We start from the raw sequence: 18,282 nt of genomic DNA, 5'->3' as shown, positions 1-18,282 counted from the left end.
CCTGTCCAATCCAACATTGCTCCACCAAATATATGGAGAAGACAAGCCTCGATTAAAGAATTTAATAAAGTAATGAGCAACTCACTCCTGCCTCTGCATTGGACTCTCAAAAATCCACCTGGTCATCACCTAAAGTCAAGAAACCCTTTCTGGTCAATGGACGAACTCTCTTCAGCTGCCTTATCAACATCTGACATGTGGATAGAACACCGGTCCAACAATCTCCCAACAAATGGCTTCCTGGCTGAATGAGCAACTCACTCCTGCTCTGCATTGGACTCTCAAAAATCCACCTGGTCATTACCTAAAGTCAAAAAACCCTTTCTGGTCAATGGACGAACTCTCTTCAGCTGCCTTATGTGTAGAGCACCGGTCCAACAATCTCCCAACAAATGGCTTCCTGGCTGAAGATCCCTGTATTCCATAGCTTGGTTTTGCTCTTTCTAGGAAGATTTGGTCATCTATCAACAGGATATCAGAACTAACCAGGGCAGATGCAACTACCTACTACACAAATAGAAACTGTCAGACCACCCTTCATGGTAACCTCCAAGACATCCACAAGGTGATGGATGAGGTCCTTCATTGGCTTTCTGGGCTAGACGTTAACCTAGCAGCATTGTATTCTTCTCACCATAAAAATAAATAAAAATAAAAAGCGCCATGAGCAGATCAAGGAATTTTTTCTATTTTTTTAAAAAAATTTTGTGAGTGGAAATTGCATAAAATAAAATCTTCAAATTTAATAACATGCCCATATTAATCACATAGAAAATACACACTTAGTCTTTGCCTGATTGCTTAATATTAGTTAGTTAAAAAAAAAATATCAGTTTTTATCTCCTCCAGCATTAATCCAGCAAATTACATATTCAAAAATATTCAACATATACATACATATATACATACATAAAACACACTGAAAAAATCCTGTCCGCAGCTATGTAATATTTGGTAAATGTTGATGTAGACAAATTAAAACTTCATATTCAGAGCAAAAATAGTAGCAAGCTTATAGCTGTTCTGTCAATATCAACATAAAGCTTATTTTATTCCGTTTGCAAGGCACAACTGCCACTAAAATAAACTCTGTAGTACAAGCATGCAACAATAATATATATTTTTTCAATGCACAAACTATTGTTTCAACTTTACATATATTTTTGTTGCTCTTATTGATATAAAATAGAGAAGAAAAACAATATTAGAACAGGGAAGATTCTGCAGGAATGGAAAGAATGCATGGTAATCCCATTGTACGATGGTGGTAAAAAGACTGATATATCACACTATCGACCAATACTGAGGGAAGGTCATGTTTTAGCAACTTGCTCACATTCTGTAATGTTATCATTGAATTAGACAAGGGGAATGGACTGAAGTTAAGGCACATTGCTAAGGCTTTTGACATAATACAGCACTTTAGACTGTTGCATAAATTCGCTAATATGGGTTTGGATTATGAACTATTGGAATAGATAAGAGGATGGCTAACTGACAGATATCAAAAAATGGTATACAGGGGACGTGAGTCTGCAAGATTTGGAAGGTGCTGCTGAAGATTCTTCAAGACTTAGTGGACATTCTCCTTTCCAGTAAAGTAATACCACTATACTTACGTGCTTCAAGAACTATCTTCATTCCGAAGAAAGAAAGAAAATTCAAGCTGTGCATCAGACTTTAGACCTATTACCATCTCCCCTGTGTTACTTAGACTCTATCATAAAATATTAGTTAAATAACTTCAGCAACATATACAGCATGATTATAGACAGAGAGCTTTTGTCCCTTCGGACGGCTGTGCTGAGAATATATATCTTCTTTCTTCTCTCTGATTCCTGACGGCACCTTAAGCCTCTATGTATGGTGGCATCGCTGGACCTCCAAAAGGCCTTTGATAGCATCTCCCTTCCTTCTCTCCTACGAGTGCTGTCTATTGCTGGATGTCCAGAACCTTTTCTTTCCTATGTTACGGAGCTATACTTGGGTGGCTCCATCACTATCACTACAGGGTCCAGTGCAACTTCTATTCCCGCAGTGCAGGGTATTCGCCAGGGTGATCCTCTATCTCCCCTTTTCTTTAACTGCGTCATAGATGAGTTTCTTCATTCTCTTCCTAGCCATATAGGCTACTTTCTAGGCGCTTCTTCCTTTAATGCTATGGCCTTTGCGGACGATCTCGTTCTCGTAGCCTCTACTAAGATAGGCTTGCAGGAACTCCTTGACCGGGTGACTTCTCTATTCGAGGCCTTTCTATTAATGTAGAGAAATCCTGCTCTTTAGCTCTTATCCCCCTCTGGTCGTGACAAGAAGCTTAAGGTCGAGACTATAGAGTTTTCCCTGCACAGGAGGCCGTTGCATGCTTTGCTCATCCTGGAAGAGTGGAGATACCTCGGTATCATGTTCACCCCAAAGGTAAAGTCTTCTGTCCCTTCTATCCTAGAAGCTGGGATCGCTTCTTTGGGGAAAGCTCCTCTCAAGCCCTAGCAAAGACTATTTCTCCTTTCCTACTATCTCCTACCTCGCTTTTACCACAAGTTGGTGCTTGGTAGGACATATATCTCGGTACTGTCCCGAATGGACAGGGCTATCCGTTCAGCCATGAGATCATGGCTCCGACTGCCGCCTGACACTCATACTGCATATTTCCATGCAAGGGTGAAGGATGGTGGGCTTGGGGTTCCATCACTTAGATGGCTGATCCCATGCCTGCGGCTGTCAAGAATCGCGCAGTTAGAACTATCTTCTTCCCCCATCTGCAGAGAGGCTTTCTATAGCCCATTAATACAAGAAGACTTTAGGCAGGCTAAAGGCTGGTCCCATTATCAAGGTACCTTAATTGAGTCAGCACCTGCAGAACACAAGAGATAGGCATCTTTGTTGCACTGTTCTGTAGATGGTGCTCCTTTAAAAGAGTCATATCTGGTGCCTCCCGAGCATGATTGGGTAAGGGATGGCACCAGACTCCTCCCTGGGTTGAGTATATTGACCTTATCAGGACGAGGATCAATGCGCTGCCTACTCGAGCCCGCACAGCTCGATGGGGTAGTGACAACTCCAACTGTAGAGCTGGCTGTCACTACAGTGAGACATTGTCTCATATAGTCCAGTGATGCTTCCGCACCTATGGGGTCAGCGTGAGGAGGCATGATGCCGTGGTCTCCATTCTAAACAACCGCTTTAAGAACAAAGGTTGGGAGACTGCAGTGGAACCACATTATAGGACCTCCGTGGGTTTGCGTAAGACAGACTTAGTGATTAAAAGAAATGGTGACATTTGGGTAGGTGATGCCCAGGTGGTGGGAACAGGGTGCCTACTAGCCTATAGCCATAATAATAAAGTAATCAGGAATGTGCTGTTTATGCAGTATTTGCAGAATGATTTGAATAGGCTAGCATGGGAAAATGATGTCAGTAAATGTAAAGGCATACATGTTGGTGTGATTAGATATCCAATGTCGTATTATATTGGTGGGATTATACTAAAAAACTGATCAGGCTAAGGATCTTGGAGTGTTAGTACATAGCAAGATGAAATTTAGGGACTGCATAGCAAAGACTGCAAATACAACTGAAAATATAATTGCAATGCTGAAACATTCACATGTAAAGATAAGGATGTCATTTTGCCTCTTTACAAGGCCTTGATAAGATTTCATTTGGACTATTGTGCACAGGTCTAGTCTCCTGGTTTCCGTTGTGATTCTGATACAGGAGAGAGAGAGCAAAGGAGAGTGTTAAAAAATATATCAGGTTTGTGGAATACTGATTATGAAGAACAGATTGAGAATTTGTAGAGTGCAAAGACTAGTACACAGGAGAAAGAGGGATGATATGATTGAGACATACAAACTTCTGAAAGGGTCATACAGGATTTTAGTTAATGGATTTTTTTTTTCATTTTATGGAGGGTGGGGAAAGGACAAGAGGGGATCCTTGGAAGCTGAGAAGAATGAATGCCACTAAGAAGGGAATGAGGGCTAGATTTTTCTCTCAGTAGGATGGTGCATGATTGGAATGGACTGCCACTGGATGTGGTATGTGGAAGCAGTGTGAACGAACTCAAGAATAAGTATGATAGCTGGTGCATGAAGTATGTGGCCTTCGATGAATCCCTGACTCCCTGGAGGTCTCTCTCTTAATAATAATAATATTAAAATGATGAACACAAAAATAATTTCTTGAAGGAGAATACTTCATTTACAGTTTTTATAAATGAAGTACAGTAAAACCCCGAAGTTACGCAGCAGGTGGGACCAACAAAAAGTGTGCAAGTTGAATTTGCGTAACTCGGGGTATAATTTTGCATGTAATTTATATATACAAACATACAAAATATTAGTTAATTGGGACCAAAGGTTTACAAAAACACCTCTTTTTTTTAATATAATCATAGTTTTTCGTACATAAAAAAAAAAAAAGAAAGTTATTTCGATGTTGATGGTTTCATAAAATCTAATGGATTCGTCAGATGGCATAATGTCTTTTTCTTGTCACGCAAAATTTCTTCATAGCAAACCCACGATTTTTTTATTACTTGCCTAGTGGCTACAATTCGTTCCTCGTTAGAATCTATGTCCTCCAAAATCTGTAAACCTTTCTTAATTAAGCTGAGACTTTCTGTTAATTTTGCAATTGTCATGTGCTTTTTTGGTAGAACTGGATCTGAGGTTTCGGTCTCTTCAGTAGCGTTTTGCTCACACATCTCTATGAGCTCGTCGATTGTAAGCTCTTTGTTATACGAGTCTAACAGCTCGCTGACATCTTCACTGTCGACTTCTAAATCTAATTGCCTGGCAAGGTTGACAACTTATTCTATTGCCTCAGCAACTTGATCAGTTTCTGGCAACATTTCCGTTTCACATTTAAAAAAGGATGGACAAAGTTTTTTCCAGACGCAATTCAAGGTTTTTTGGGAAATTTCACCCCAAGAATCTCCAATAATTCTTACAGCATCTAAAACATTAAACTATTTCCAAAACTCTTTAACAGACAGTTGCTCATTTTGCCTCATAGCTTCATTCAGACTTGCAAATGAACGGTGTGTGCAGTATGCTTTGAATGTTTTGATAACTCCTTGGTCTATCGGTTGAAGTAAGCTGGTTGTATTTGGAGGCAAGAAAACAACTTTTACACGTGGATCAAAATCAATTAAAGTTGCAGGAGGGTGACCAGGTGCATTATCAATAATGAGCATAACTTTAAACGTCAATGTTTTTTTTTCTTGCTAGCTGTAGAAGAATCAGACTTGTTTCTTTTGGACGACATTATTATTTTTTATGTGATAAAATTTTTATCAAGAACATAACATTAAACAATCACAAGGTTTGTAGACTATAAAAATCGTGTATGAATGGAGACTGCACGAAACGTGTAAGCGTTTGTTCACAGCATGTGCGACACTGGTGAATGTGGCCGGCGCCAGAAATATACAACTAATGGTGAGGCCTGAAGCAGTATCTGAATATATATCTAGAATTAAAAGAACAAATAGGTAATAGTGAAATGGATGTGCAAGGAATATTGTGCAAATAAGAGTGACAAGAGTTATGAAATATATAAAGCCCAGGATAGAAAAGTTACAAGTATCATGCAGAAAACTAAACTGAAATACAAAAAAGAAATTGACTGTGTAGGCTAAAAGCAGTCCAAAAGGATATTATCATTATGCCACAAGTAAAAAAATGAACAAATGTGGAAGAACAACTTTACTAATGCATTCAGTCTTGTTATTCTTGTGTCAGAAGAAGATGAGATTGTTCAATTAATGAGTGCTCACTTTGATAAGATATAACAACTGGGTGAATGCAACATGGTGCACAGTGTTATTACTACATTGGATAAAGAGAGAGAGAGAGAGGTGTATAATAATGAGGTTAAAGAGCTGCTGCATAACCAGGATAAGAATTCAGCATAGGGAAACGGAATAGCGGCATGTATGCTTAAGTTGCATTCAGCTGAATTTGATACTCTCTGATGAAATTTTTTGTTATATGGAAGGCAAGGAGAGAACACAGGACATCCATGAAAGTTAAGTTTGTTCTTGGTCAAGAAAGGGGTAAGAGCTAGATTTTTCTGTCACAGAGCAGTGAGTGGAAGAGTTTGCTTGATGAATGCATCTAGTGTGCATGAGTTTAAGAGAAAGTGTGACAAGGTGGCACGAGTGATGTATATCCTCTCTCAATGAGTCCTGACTTCCCCTGGAGGGTTAACATAATAGCAATAATGAAATGGAAAATTTCATTACTGAAGTGAAAAATCACTTCTTTTCTTCAGAAGAAGAAAAGAAGGAACAAAATTTGTGCACTTGGAGAGAATGCACATGCACACACACAAATATGGCATACACTGAAGTAGCATTTCTCATCCTAAGAAAACTCTTCTTTCAGATGTGTGTGTATATAGATATACACTGAAAGTTAAAAAATTAGACATTTCTAAATATACCTCGGTCTTTCACTTTGTTCTGTTCGATGGACATTAGAGAGTGCTCCTAAACAAAAACGATTTCCTCCAGACGGGTCCACATAACCATCTACAATAACACTGCTGTAAGACGATGATACTTTGAAGGTTTCACCCACTTGCTGATCTAGTTCAAAGTATGCTATGGAACACCAGTATTCAGGAGCTATTCAGTAGAGAAAGAAAGAAAGGAAGGAAGAAAAAAAAAAAAAAAAGAACAAATTATACACATATTATTCAACTTCGATCCACAGCATTATCAGGCAAAATAATGAGACATAGCATATTTCAAGACATTAATTAAGCAGCTCTTTTTTTTAACTTAATCTGGTTTCTTCCACTACTCATGACATTTCCATCCTTGAAGTTACAATTTCGAATTGGTGAACAAAAAAGTCACAGGAAGTGACATTTGAGAGTACAGAAGGTATCATTGTGTGTCCTTAGCACTAGGCAGTGAGATGAATATACCTGTTAACTTTGTGTGTTTTGGCCAACTCACTGCTTTGCAGGAAGAAGAACCCATGTTCCATAAGAGACTGACCTATCATTTATATATAGTCTGCAACTCCTCATGTGCAGGACTGATAAATATATAAAGCCAATTCAAGACATCTTAATTCTGATCTCCTTGCCATTCTTTAATTTAACCTTGTGAACCATAATGTTAGTAAGTAAAGTCCTATCATATTTCTTGAAAAAAAAAAAAAAAAAACCCTCACTTCTCTACCTTTTACCTCTGATATCAGATCTCTAGACAGGATCATGCATCAGCTCTAAGCATTCCTGTTATATCACATAACATCCATGGCTTTTTAAGACTCCAAAAAGTGGTGTCCTTTTCTGACAACTGGCTACTCAGCTTCACCTGTAAAACTGCTACCACATTTGGGGGCAATACACCAAAAGACTCCTAAAAGAGTCTGATAGCAAATAGCACACTGTCTTCATGGCTGCATGAGGTGTTCTTTAAGGATAATCCCTTTCTGTGAGAAAGTGATTGGAGTTAATCCTGAAGTTTCTATTTATGTTTCTTCCACCAGTATTTTTACAATGTTTTGCTGAAATGGCCACCATTGTTTCTTCATGTTCTTCTAAGATAGTCAGGACACAACATGAGCAGCTACTGGTCAACACCCATTTGCTGTCTAGCTCCCAGTCTAACTAACCAAATTTTCTTCCTCTTTCCTTCTCAGTGTTTTATGGAGTAGCCTCTAGCAAGCTGTATTCCATAAAAACTAGTCTTTAGTTGTTAAAAAAAAAAAAAAAAAAAACTAAACAGCAGATTCCTGCTCTTCCTTTAATATATGGCGCTTATATGTTATGTATACTGGTTGCTATACACCCACATTTTATTATCTTATTATTTTATTATCCCACCTGCATATATAATATGAGGTGGGATAATAAAAAAACCTAGGTCCAGTTAAAAGCGAGTGGCCCAATTGCACTGTGGAGGTGTTGTTCTTTACAAAAAAAATATATTGCAAAGAGCAAAGATAATGTTATGCTGGCACACAGAACTGAATTTCTGACGTAAAACTCTTTCGGTGAAAAAAACGATCTCATCAAGCTCGTGACTGTTTGACCAGATCTGTCTGGAGTTCTTTGAATGACAGATGATGGTTGTTTGGAAGTGCAAAAAGATTTGAAGCAGTTTTAATGAGTTTAAAACAAAATCTGTCAGTTTTTTTTAATCACTCATTTCAAAAATTGCAGAACACAGTAACTAATTGTCTCACTGGCCAAGTTGTTAGTGTATCTGCTCTCTCTGACCAGTAGGTTTCAGGTTTGAATCCTGCCACGGGCACGAACATTTGCAATAGTCTTCAGCGGAGATGAACTTCATTGAGGATGTGAGACCACCAACTCCACTTGAAAGTGGCTTCGAAAAAGTTCTATGTTTTTCAATTATATATTTGGTTTAATCCTTTATCCAAATGTAAGCAAACAAAGTTTGCGCCTGAAGTATTTTCAGTACTGGGGCAACTCGTGGAAAAGGGTCTCATCACTTGCCTTAGTATCTCATAATGCAAAACACATTTCCTTGCACACATGTATACTGCTATGTATTAAGGGAAGGATCACTACCCAGACTTGTTTCGACTTTTATTGAGGTCTTGTCAGTGGGAGCCAGACCCAGAGGTAGTGATACTAAGGTGGAGTTGCCCCAGTCCTGAAAATACTACAGGTGCAAACTTTGTTTGCTTACACTTGGATAAAGGATTAAACCACATATATAATTGGTAGCATGGCCAAGTGAAAAAACTTCCATCAACTATCTCTAATCTAAGAATTTTAGTAATAAGGTGTTGACACCTTTTGGCAACTGGTGTATGACTTCTGCATTACTTCCACCTTAGTATCACTACCTCTGGGTCTGGCTCCCACTGACGAGATCTCAATAAAGGTCGAAACCAGTCTGGGTAGTGACCCTTCCCTTAATGCATAGCAGTATACATGTCCACAAGGAGATGTGCTTTGCATTATGGGATACTAAGGCAAGCTTATGACACCTTTACCACGAGTTGCCCCAGTCCTGAAAATACTTCAGGCACAAACTTTGTTTGCTTATACTTGGATAAAGGATTAAACTAAATATATAATTGGTAGCATAGCCAAGTGAAAAAACTTCCGTCAGTTCTATGTTTTGTCTCCAGCGCAGGTTTTCTGGCCTAAGTAAAAATAAATAAATAAATAAATAAATAAACAATAAAATAAAAAATATATATATACACACATATGCATAAATTAATAAAACATTAAAAAAATCCTTAGCACAACCATGGTACAAATGTACTATTATAGGTGTTTGATTTTGTTTTATTTCTCTTTGAGGCCACTCTTGAAACTTCCAGGTAGCACTGATGTGAGTGTTATATATATTTTATAATGGGTTGTACTCTGTAAAGTAATGAAGATACTTTCTGGATGCTTCATTTCATTCTTCGTTGCAGAACTCATACAAGAATTACTAAACTAAACTAAATTGTATCCATATGCATGAAATAAACATACAAATTAGACTTTTTCAGATACTATGTAATTTTAATAAATTCTATGTGTGGCCTCACTGTTATTATGATCACAAATATTCTACTCCCTGTTAGATTTGCAAGGAAGCAAAACTTGGGCTGATAATGATATGTGTATGTCATAGTTTGTATGATAATGTTGGAAGTTTTTCCCCATTTGGTTAGACTATAATAAATTTAGTTTAATCCTTTATCCAAGTGCAAGCAAACAAAGTTTGCAGCTGAAGTATCTTCAGGACTGAGGCAACTTGTGGTAAAGGTGGACCAAGCTCTCATCACTCCTTGTCTCAGTATCTCCCATAATGCGAACCACATCTCCTTGTGGACATGTATATCGCTATGCATTAAGGGAAGGGCCATTACCCAGACCGGTTTCGACCTTCATTGAATGTTAAAGTACAGGTCATATTCCAAAAACTCAGCGTTGTTCCCCTCAGTAACAGGCTCACCCTGCCACTGAGAAAACTCTCAGAACTGGTTGGCTCTATACCGTGACAGGCTCACCCCCACCACAGAGCAGAGCAGCTCATTTGCTCATATCTTGAGGGGTAACAGCAACAGCCATGCCTCAGTTAACTTCACAGGCTACAGCATTGCCATTCATTACCCCCCCCCCCCCCTGGAACTGGGTGACAGCGTTGCCATTCATCATCCAAGCTTCCAACCGGTTTCGACCTTTATTGAGGTCTCGTCAGTGGGAGCCAGACCCAGAAGCAATGGAGAAGTCATATTTACCTATATGAGTTGCCAAAAGGTGTACCACCTTATTATTAAATTACTCTGGATTTAGAGAAAGATGTTGGAAGTTTTTTATAGTCTAACCAAGTGGAAAAAAATTTCCAACATGTTTCTCTAAATCTAGAGTAATTTAATAATAAGGTGGTACAACACCTTTTGGCAACTTGTATAGGTAAATATGACTTCTCCATTGCTTCTGCCTTAGTATCACCACTTCTGGGTCTGGCTCCCACTGACGAGACCTCAATAAAGATCGAAACCAGTCTGGGTAGTGGTCCTTTCCTTAATGCATAGCATTATACATGTTCGCAAGGAGATGTGCTTTGCATTATGGGAGATACTGAGAGAACGAGTGATGAGAGCTTGGTCCACCTTTACCACGAATTGCCTGAGTCCTGAAGATACTTCAGGCGAAACTTTGTTTGCTTACACTTGGATAAAGGATTAAACTAAATTTATTATTTGTAGGATAATGCACTTCCATATTTCTAAGTATGACTAATATAGCTAATTCTTCTTGATAAATTATATATATACTAGTTGTGGAATGTCTGGTGCCCACATATGTTTATAGAGAGGTAGTATTCATATATTTTATATTTCATACCTTTATTGTGGTGTTTTTTGTTCTCTTCTTTCAGTCTGTCCACAGTAATTCATCCATGTTAAGAATCAAACCACAATTCTTATTAAGAATTCCATATGAATAAATAATTTCAAATTCTTTAAAATGACAAGCTAAGAAATTATCTTTCAAATATGCTATAGTAGCTATATCCTAATTAAAGATGTAGTTCTGTGGGTGCGATGTGTATCATTAAACTTGACTTTTTGTCAAGTTTAACTGCACACATTATGTATTATATTCTCATGGATATCACTGGATCATCTCATTCCTACTGAACACACTTTGACTACGAATTCTTATCTTGGAGATTGTTTCAGACAGGGTATTGTCCTACACGGTGATGTGTCCCGATTAAGCATGATTCAAGCATTCTGTGTGCTCCCTTGGATACCTGATTCTCCTCATTTCAATCCCATCAAACGTTTGTGGGACCATATGGAATGTAGCATCCGCTGGTTGATACCAGTTTCTGACCAGTCGTTGACCTTGGGAGACTTTGCGGTCTCTCAAGGTCAGTGGAGTCAGTGCCAAGATGGGTACAACTGATAATCTTGGTCAAAGAAGGGTAAACACACCACCAGGCAGGTGGTCATAATGTTTTGACTCATAAGTGTATGTGTCAGGACTTCAATATTGTCACATCTTACATTTTAATCTTCTACTACACTAGTATTTGCATCAATCCACTCAGATCTTGGTCTTTCTCTGGGTCTTTTCCTCTATCATCACACAACTGCTTTGATAACATTTCCTCTACCATACTACCATCTCATATGGAAGAAATATGACATTGTTAGACTTCAAGAAACTAACAATGTCATATTCCTTCCTAATATCTTCATTTTCATACAATTCAGCCAGTGATGCCATGTGTTCACTCTCTTCAGGATTTTTCTCAGGACATATTTGTGGTTCAACTTTGATGGCATGATAATGTGTAACATCCATTAGAATAAGATAAAAGAACATACATCAACAACAAAGAAGTTTAACTAAAAGTAAAAATTAGTTAAGTATTTCAGTTTATGTTTTATATGCCATCATTAGTATTAACCATCAAACTGTATTTCTTAATTATATAAGGATCCAAATAGTGCAATAATTTATGACCTGGTGTTCTAGTGACTAAACATGAAAATATACCATTCATAATGCACTTTTTTTTTTATGTTGTTTTTGATTTTGTTTTATTTCTAAACCAATTCTCAGATCCATAAGTTTAAATTGATTTCAATGGTGGCCCATATATGGAAAAAAAAGACAACAGAATAAACAAAGCAGACACGTAGGGGAGCTAATTTATCTAACATTCCATATAAATTTATTCAATTAGCTTCTAACCATACCCTAGTTATTAATTTTTATTTATTTATTTAGGTGGTTTCGTTTAATTATTGCTTTTTTTATGCTGAGTAGAAAGAGAAACAGATTTGTTTCTGGATGATAATGTAATTCTCATACAAGCAAACAGCAAGATAAAGAACTTTTTTTCCAGTTTTCAGAAGAGAGACATAATATAAATTAAACATGCTTTAATAACAATAATAAATAATGTAAAAATATCGAACAAAAAATTAAGTGATTGTACTACATATAGAATTATTATAAGAAAAGGAGTCATTTCAATATATTACTTAATGAGACTCTGAGCTTAGTTTATCCTTAGGAAAAAACTAACTGACATATAAAGATTCTAACTCACTCTCTCTTGCCTTTCTCACATTAACAATATTTAAATCAATGAATCAAGGAATTTCCTCACTCTTTTTTTTTAGCATAAACTTGCACAAACTTTCCCACATGATCAAATGCCAAAAACAAATTTTAAATGATTTTTCTGCAATGATTGGAGATTTCAGTTCAATGAATCTCTCATTTATTATTAATTCCTTGGATGTATCTTCCTTAAATTACTGTTCAACAATGAAGTATTCTCTCTCTCTGTCTCCCATTTTCCAGAAGGAAAAAAAAATTCTCACTTCTATCTCTTAAAATAGCAACAGAATAGTCATCCAACCTTACTTTTTGTCAATTCTGTATAGTCTGAGCTTGATTTCACAAAAATTAAATGAAGACTAAATTTTAGATTCCTTCATTTACTATTTTCATAAAAGAAAAACTACTATATTAAATCTTCTATCTTATTCTTCTTTAGGAAGCTTACATGCCACAATTTTTGTTTCTATTAACAGAAATACCATTCATAGGGTATTTTCCTAAAGTTCTTAACCACACAGCCATGACATAAATATGATGTATATTTATGTCAACCAAAACATGGAAACAAAATGGTCATTAAAATTACAATACCACTGATATTCCACTGAAATAAGATATGAAGTGTAAGATGGTCGATATATTTCTTCCACATAGACATTTGGAAGGCTAATAAATCATTCTTGCTTTTCTGCTTTAAATGTTCAAATCAATTTTCTTTCGAAGTAGTTTATATTTTTTCTTGATTGCTGTGCTTATGGGAACTTTATTTTTCCAGTGAAAAAAATTTTATCTAACAAACCAAATTCTCTTGACTCCACTGCAATCTTCATATTCCCTATTTCATTCAATTGTTCTAAGCAACTTCCACTCCTTTTAATATTTTTATACTCAGCTGTTGACATCTCAATTCTTTTCTGTGATCTGGTGATAGAAAAATAAGAAGACAGAATCCTCACACTCAGAACAGCTCTAAGCTTCAATTATGGTTTTGTGTTGCATAAGTACACAATGCAGAGTTCAGAATACAACCTTTTTTTTTCTTTTTTCAAGAGTAAATTCTTCATCTTACACTTTCATTTATTAGAAATGTCAGTAATGTATACAAAAACATTCACACACATACAGATTCCATACACAAGAGGTTGAAGAACCATGAACAATCAGTGCTGAGTCTGGGATCCAAGTGAGGAGTCAGAAGTTTGACATTTTTTTTTTTTTTTTGACGAGTAGCAGGAAAAACTGACTGGAAACACTTCATGTGGTAGGCCATTCCAGCATATGAAGGTAGATGGAATAAAAGAGGAAGACAATCAGGTTATAACCAGCGTTGCATATTCTATTGTCTATTTCCACATTACTATCACACAGACAATGCCATAGCATCTGATGAGTCATCATGGTAGGTCCACACTAACCATGATTGCCAGAATGTCTATAATAATACTTCTTAAATGCTTCCACCAATAAAGCATTCTTGACTCTCTCTCTCTGGCAATCCATTTCATTCATTTACCACTCCCTAAATAAAAAAATTATGCCTTTACTAACCATACACTTACACTATTTCCAGGACCGATTCCCTATTAACTTTTATTTATTATCTCTCATCGAGTCATATAATGAAAGATTTCTATAGAGTAGATAGTATTTACTCCATAAAAAACTTTTTTTATCGCCAAAATTCTCTTTTTCCCTCCCTAATATTTAAATCTTCAATAAAAATTGTGCCTAATAGTGTGGGCAGTTTGTTGTTAAAACTACTGAAAGATTAGTCATTTTTTCAAAATTTAGTTAATAATAATAAATCAATTAATTATAGTTTTTGTTTTATATGAGTGTGTGATAGACTGCATTATTTAGTTTTAAGTAAAACATGTATATTTGTTTATATTGTTGGTATTGGTCAGAGGCATTGCCAGTTCCCTTGCACATTCCTGCAAAACCCAAGCTGATATCCCATCTAATCCCATGTATTTATGTTGAGGTTCTGCAATATGCTAAGAATCTCCAATTCATCCATCTAAATATTTAAAGTGTAAATTAAGCTCATTTCAAAATATCAGAATTAAAAAAGTATATCAGCTAACAAAGAGGATTAGATACATTCTAAATAAGGTATATCAACTATCTGATACCAAATTATGTGAGGTTCATTTGCTCATACTGGAATTCTACCTTTTTTTTTTGATAATATATGCAGTTAAAACACAGCACTCTGAATTGAAACACACAAGTTTGTAATATAAGCTATAAGTTGTCTCCAGGATCGAGTAGTTTCCCTGTGCATTAGCTGTGATATATGGGGATGCCTCCCACATGTGACAGAATGGAAATAACTATTTTTTCAAGTACAGCTGTTAGCTAGCATTATTTGCAAATCCTTGTAATTTTGACTTTTTATCTGCAAAACAGGCATATGGCCCATGAACATATTCACTAGCCCTGATTTTAACAGAAAAAGTTCCCTATAAGTTCAGGATCCTTGTTAATAAACTCCTGAACCCACTGACTTGGTATTACAAGGTTTTAATAATGATATCTATTTATCAGTCCACATAAGCAAGCATGTACACAGACATTTTTAATTAAATGCACATCATGTTAGTCATATAATGATTTTCTATAAATTAAACGGATTTGAATAAATGCATAGGTGGGACTGGTGCATACCTGGTTGACTGGAAAGAGTACCTTGTAAAGCCATATCATTATGGAGCTGGCTATGATGCTGCCCTAGAAAGAACAAAGAAAATCATATACAACTCCTACTTCTCTATTGTCTTTTCCCTTCAATTTAATATAGCAGATTAAAAGAAACCTCATTCATGAAATGAATAACTGACTTATTTTGTAAAAATTTCATTTTCTTTAATCTTTTTAATATGTGATTTTTACAGTAATTTGTAATATATAATTTTTAGTGTTAGAGTAATAAATGAACTGTTAAAGTGACTTCCACAAGTTTTGTTAACACTATTCTAAGCAGCTGTCAGCAGATTTCGTACTTATTCAGAAACTAAATAACACATTCTTGCATTAGGGCTCCATAACAGTTATGCCCCCATCTTCAATTAATTTACATTGACACCAAACTGATATTTTGCTCTGCATTTTCTTCCAGCAGTGGTTAGTGCCATAAATGAAGATGTCCTATTCTTATTCCCATAGGGTTCCACGCTAGTCACAAAATGTTGTACTACTGTTATTCCGTATTGGTTTCCCACCAAACCTGCACTATAGTGCATACAAGACTACCATGACTGGCAGCAAGATGAATCAACAATCTGGTCAAAATTAAATAAAGTAGTCATGCATCATGAGATTTCTTCCTCAAAATTTCATTGAAAAAAGGTCAATCTATGGGACACATGCATCATTAGAACAAAGAAGAATGTCAGACATTCCCAAAAATTTCATTCCATCAGTCTGTAATAGATACTATTATGATGAATGCATGTGCGCGCGCACACACACACACACACACAGAAGCAGTTCCATAATGATTGCAAGCATTTAGAGCTATTATGCTGGTATTCAAAGTTCAATATCAACAAACAAGGGAAATAAATAAATTTTGTTTAGTTTAGTAAAATTACAGCCAAAGGAACTAATGTCATGAAGCCCCTGTATTATATCTGTTAACCGTGTATATTCTTCAGCTAACTGTGACTTTTGTGAGATGAAAATTCCAACCTCAGCTGCCCTTCTGGCTCAATACAAGACAAGCTAACTTGTCTTCAACTGAAAACAACAACAACAACAACAAAAAAAAGCATTGTAAAGGTTCTTCACATCCTAAATTCAGACCTTGCCAACCAAAGAATGTCACTGACTTAGAAGTAAAAATTAATACCTCTAGTATGTGGATATTCTGTTAGGCTTTGCAGATGATTTATATTAGTGGCCAGATATTAGATATGTATAGATACAAATATATATAAAATACTACAACATTACATTTTTTATATTATGAAATGAATTGCTAGAATTTAAAAGCATCATGACAATAAAGTATTTCCTTCCCTCTTTTCAGGAAAAACAAAGCAGTAATTATTGTTTTTGTCACATAATATTAGTCTGAAGTGCTTGTCATACAAATGTGATAAGGTCTTCAGAGACATTAACCTGGAAAAAATAATATAAATATATATTTCACTGCTGGTTCCAAGTTAAACTATGTTTAACACAGTTCAGATCACACTCAATATTAGAATTATACTCTTCAATTATTTTGTCACAATAGGTGCATGTAAACAGAATTCTACCCCCCCCCCCCAGTTATCTTTTCTTGGTTAAGATAACAAACATTATCTATTCTGGTATTAAGAGATCCTTAACCAGCCTTTTTCTTTAAGTGAACGAATATCTTCAAATCTTGTTTCAAGGATTAATTTCTTTTAGATCACTCATTTTAATGGGTTTTTCTTATTTCCTCTCTCCCCAGTCATCATAAGTAATTGCATTTTTCCTGTATTATGAAAATTCTGAATAGACTTTGGGAATAATGACTAGAAAGAGTAGCCCTTCCTTTATGTACTTTATCTATACTGCCGGCCTCTGGTACATTCTGGATATTGGTTAACAGTTGTTCTTTCAATACAGCACTCACTGCTCATAATTCTGAGATTTCTCATTCTTCAGAGAGACATTGCTGCTGACATTCTCTTCCTCGAACTATTCCAGGGTAGCTCCAATCAAATGGTCAGGTGTAGTACTGAAGTAACAATACTCAATGGGAATTTTTTCTCAAAACTGGAATGAAATAACCATTGAATGGCACACTTAATTTCAATACCACATACATCAGCTGCAGACGTTCAAGAAGGGGAGGAGAAAGCCTTTTCAAAAAGTTTCATTAGTTGTTAGCATATGATAGTACGGTTCTTCTGAGACAGTTGAAGATATGTAAATTTTAGCATTACTGAGATGAACTCAAATTCCACGTGTAGTCACCATCATCATCATCATGCAATTCCTGACATATACCCCTCAGGGGGCATATGTACAGATATGATAGTACTATATGAAAAAGTTACATCATTACCAACTTCCTGTCAATGATTTTTCTTCAAATTAATCTGTTATTTGTCAAGATCCAATATTATCAGATCTTATATTTCTGTCTTTTTAGGACTTTTTTTTACTATATCAATTGACCTAGATCTTGGTCTCCCTCTAGATCTTTTCTGCCATCCTTACAAAGAAAAAACTTGTTTTGCTAATCTTTCCTCTCTCAATCTGTTTAAGTGGCCATACCACCCAAGATAAGCTCTGCTAACACATTCTTGAATGTTAACAATGTCAAGTTATTTCAGAATATCCTCATTTTTAATATGTTACTGCTAATGATACCATCTGTTCACTATCCTAATGTTTCTCAGAACTCATATCTGTGGTCTCTAGTAGTCACATCCACAAGTTAAAACTGGTTTGCATACAGTCTTATATACAGCTAGTTTAGTGTTTGACTTAATTTCTCTCTTATTCCATATAAATTTATTCAGTTGACTTTGTACAATTAGCTTTGCCAATTCTGTTGTCTATTTCTATATTACCTTTATCATCTTCACTAAAAAAAAAACTGTGCTTATTAGCTGAAATGTTTTACTTGTTCAATAGGTTTGCCATTCAGAATGCTAATTTTCACTGTCTTTGTCTTTTTATTGCTGACTTTCATACCAAATTTATTCAAGTTAT

At 35.9% G+C, this 18,282-nt stretch overlaps 1 protein-coding gene across 1 annotated transcript in view; it reads right to left on the bottom strand.

The window, feature by feature from the left end:
- The window catches only part of Med (Smad/Smad4 homolog Medea), a 278,163-nt gene that overhangs the window by 43,788 nt on the left and 216,093 nt on the right, over positions 1-18,282 (bottom strand). The window contains exons 11-12 of the mRNA XM_090413229.1: positions 15,256-15,318; positions 6,448-6,631 (exon numbers count right to left, since the gene is read on the bottom strand). Of these exons, the coding sequence (XP_090269355.1) occupies positions 6,448-6,631; positions 15,256-15,318 (247 nt within the window). The remainder of the gene's footprint in view (positions 1-6,447; positions 6,632-15,255; positions 15,319-18,282) is intronic.

Source organism: Typopeltis vanoorti, chromosome 23, assembly GCF_054136105.1.
Source record: "Typopeltis vanoorti isolate ZY-2024b chromosome 23, IOZ_Tvanoo_1.0, whole genome shotgun sequence".
NCBI classification, from domain to species: domain Eukaryota; kingdom Metazoa; phylum Arthropoda; class Arachnida; order Uropygi; family Thelyphonidae; genus Typopeltis; species Typopeltis vanoorti.
Note: the sequence above shows the minus strand (reverse complement) of the source record. Positions and strands in the feature narration are given on the sequence as shown.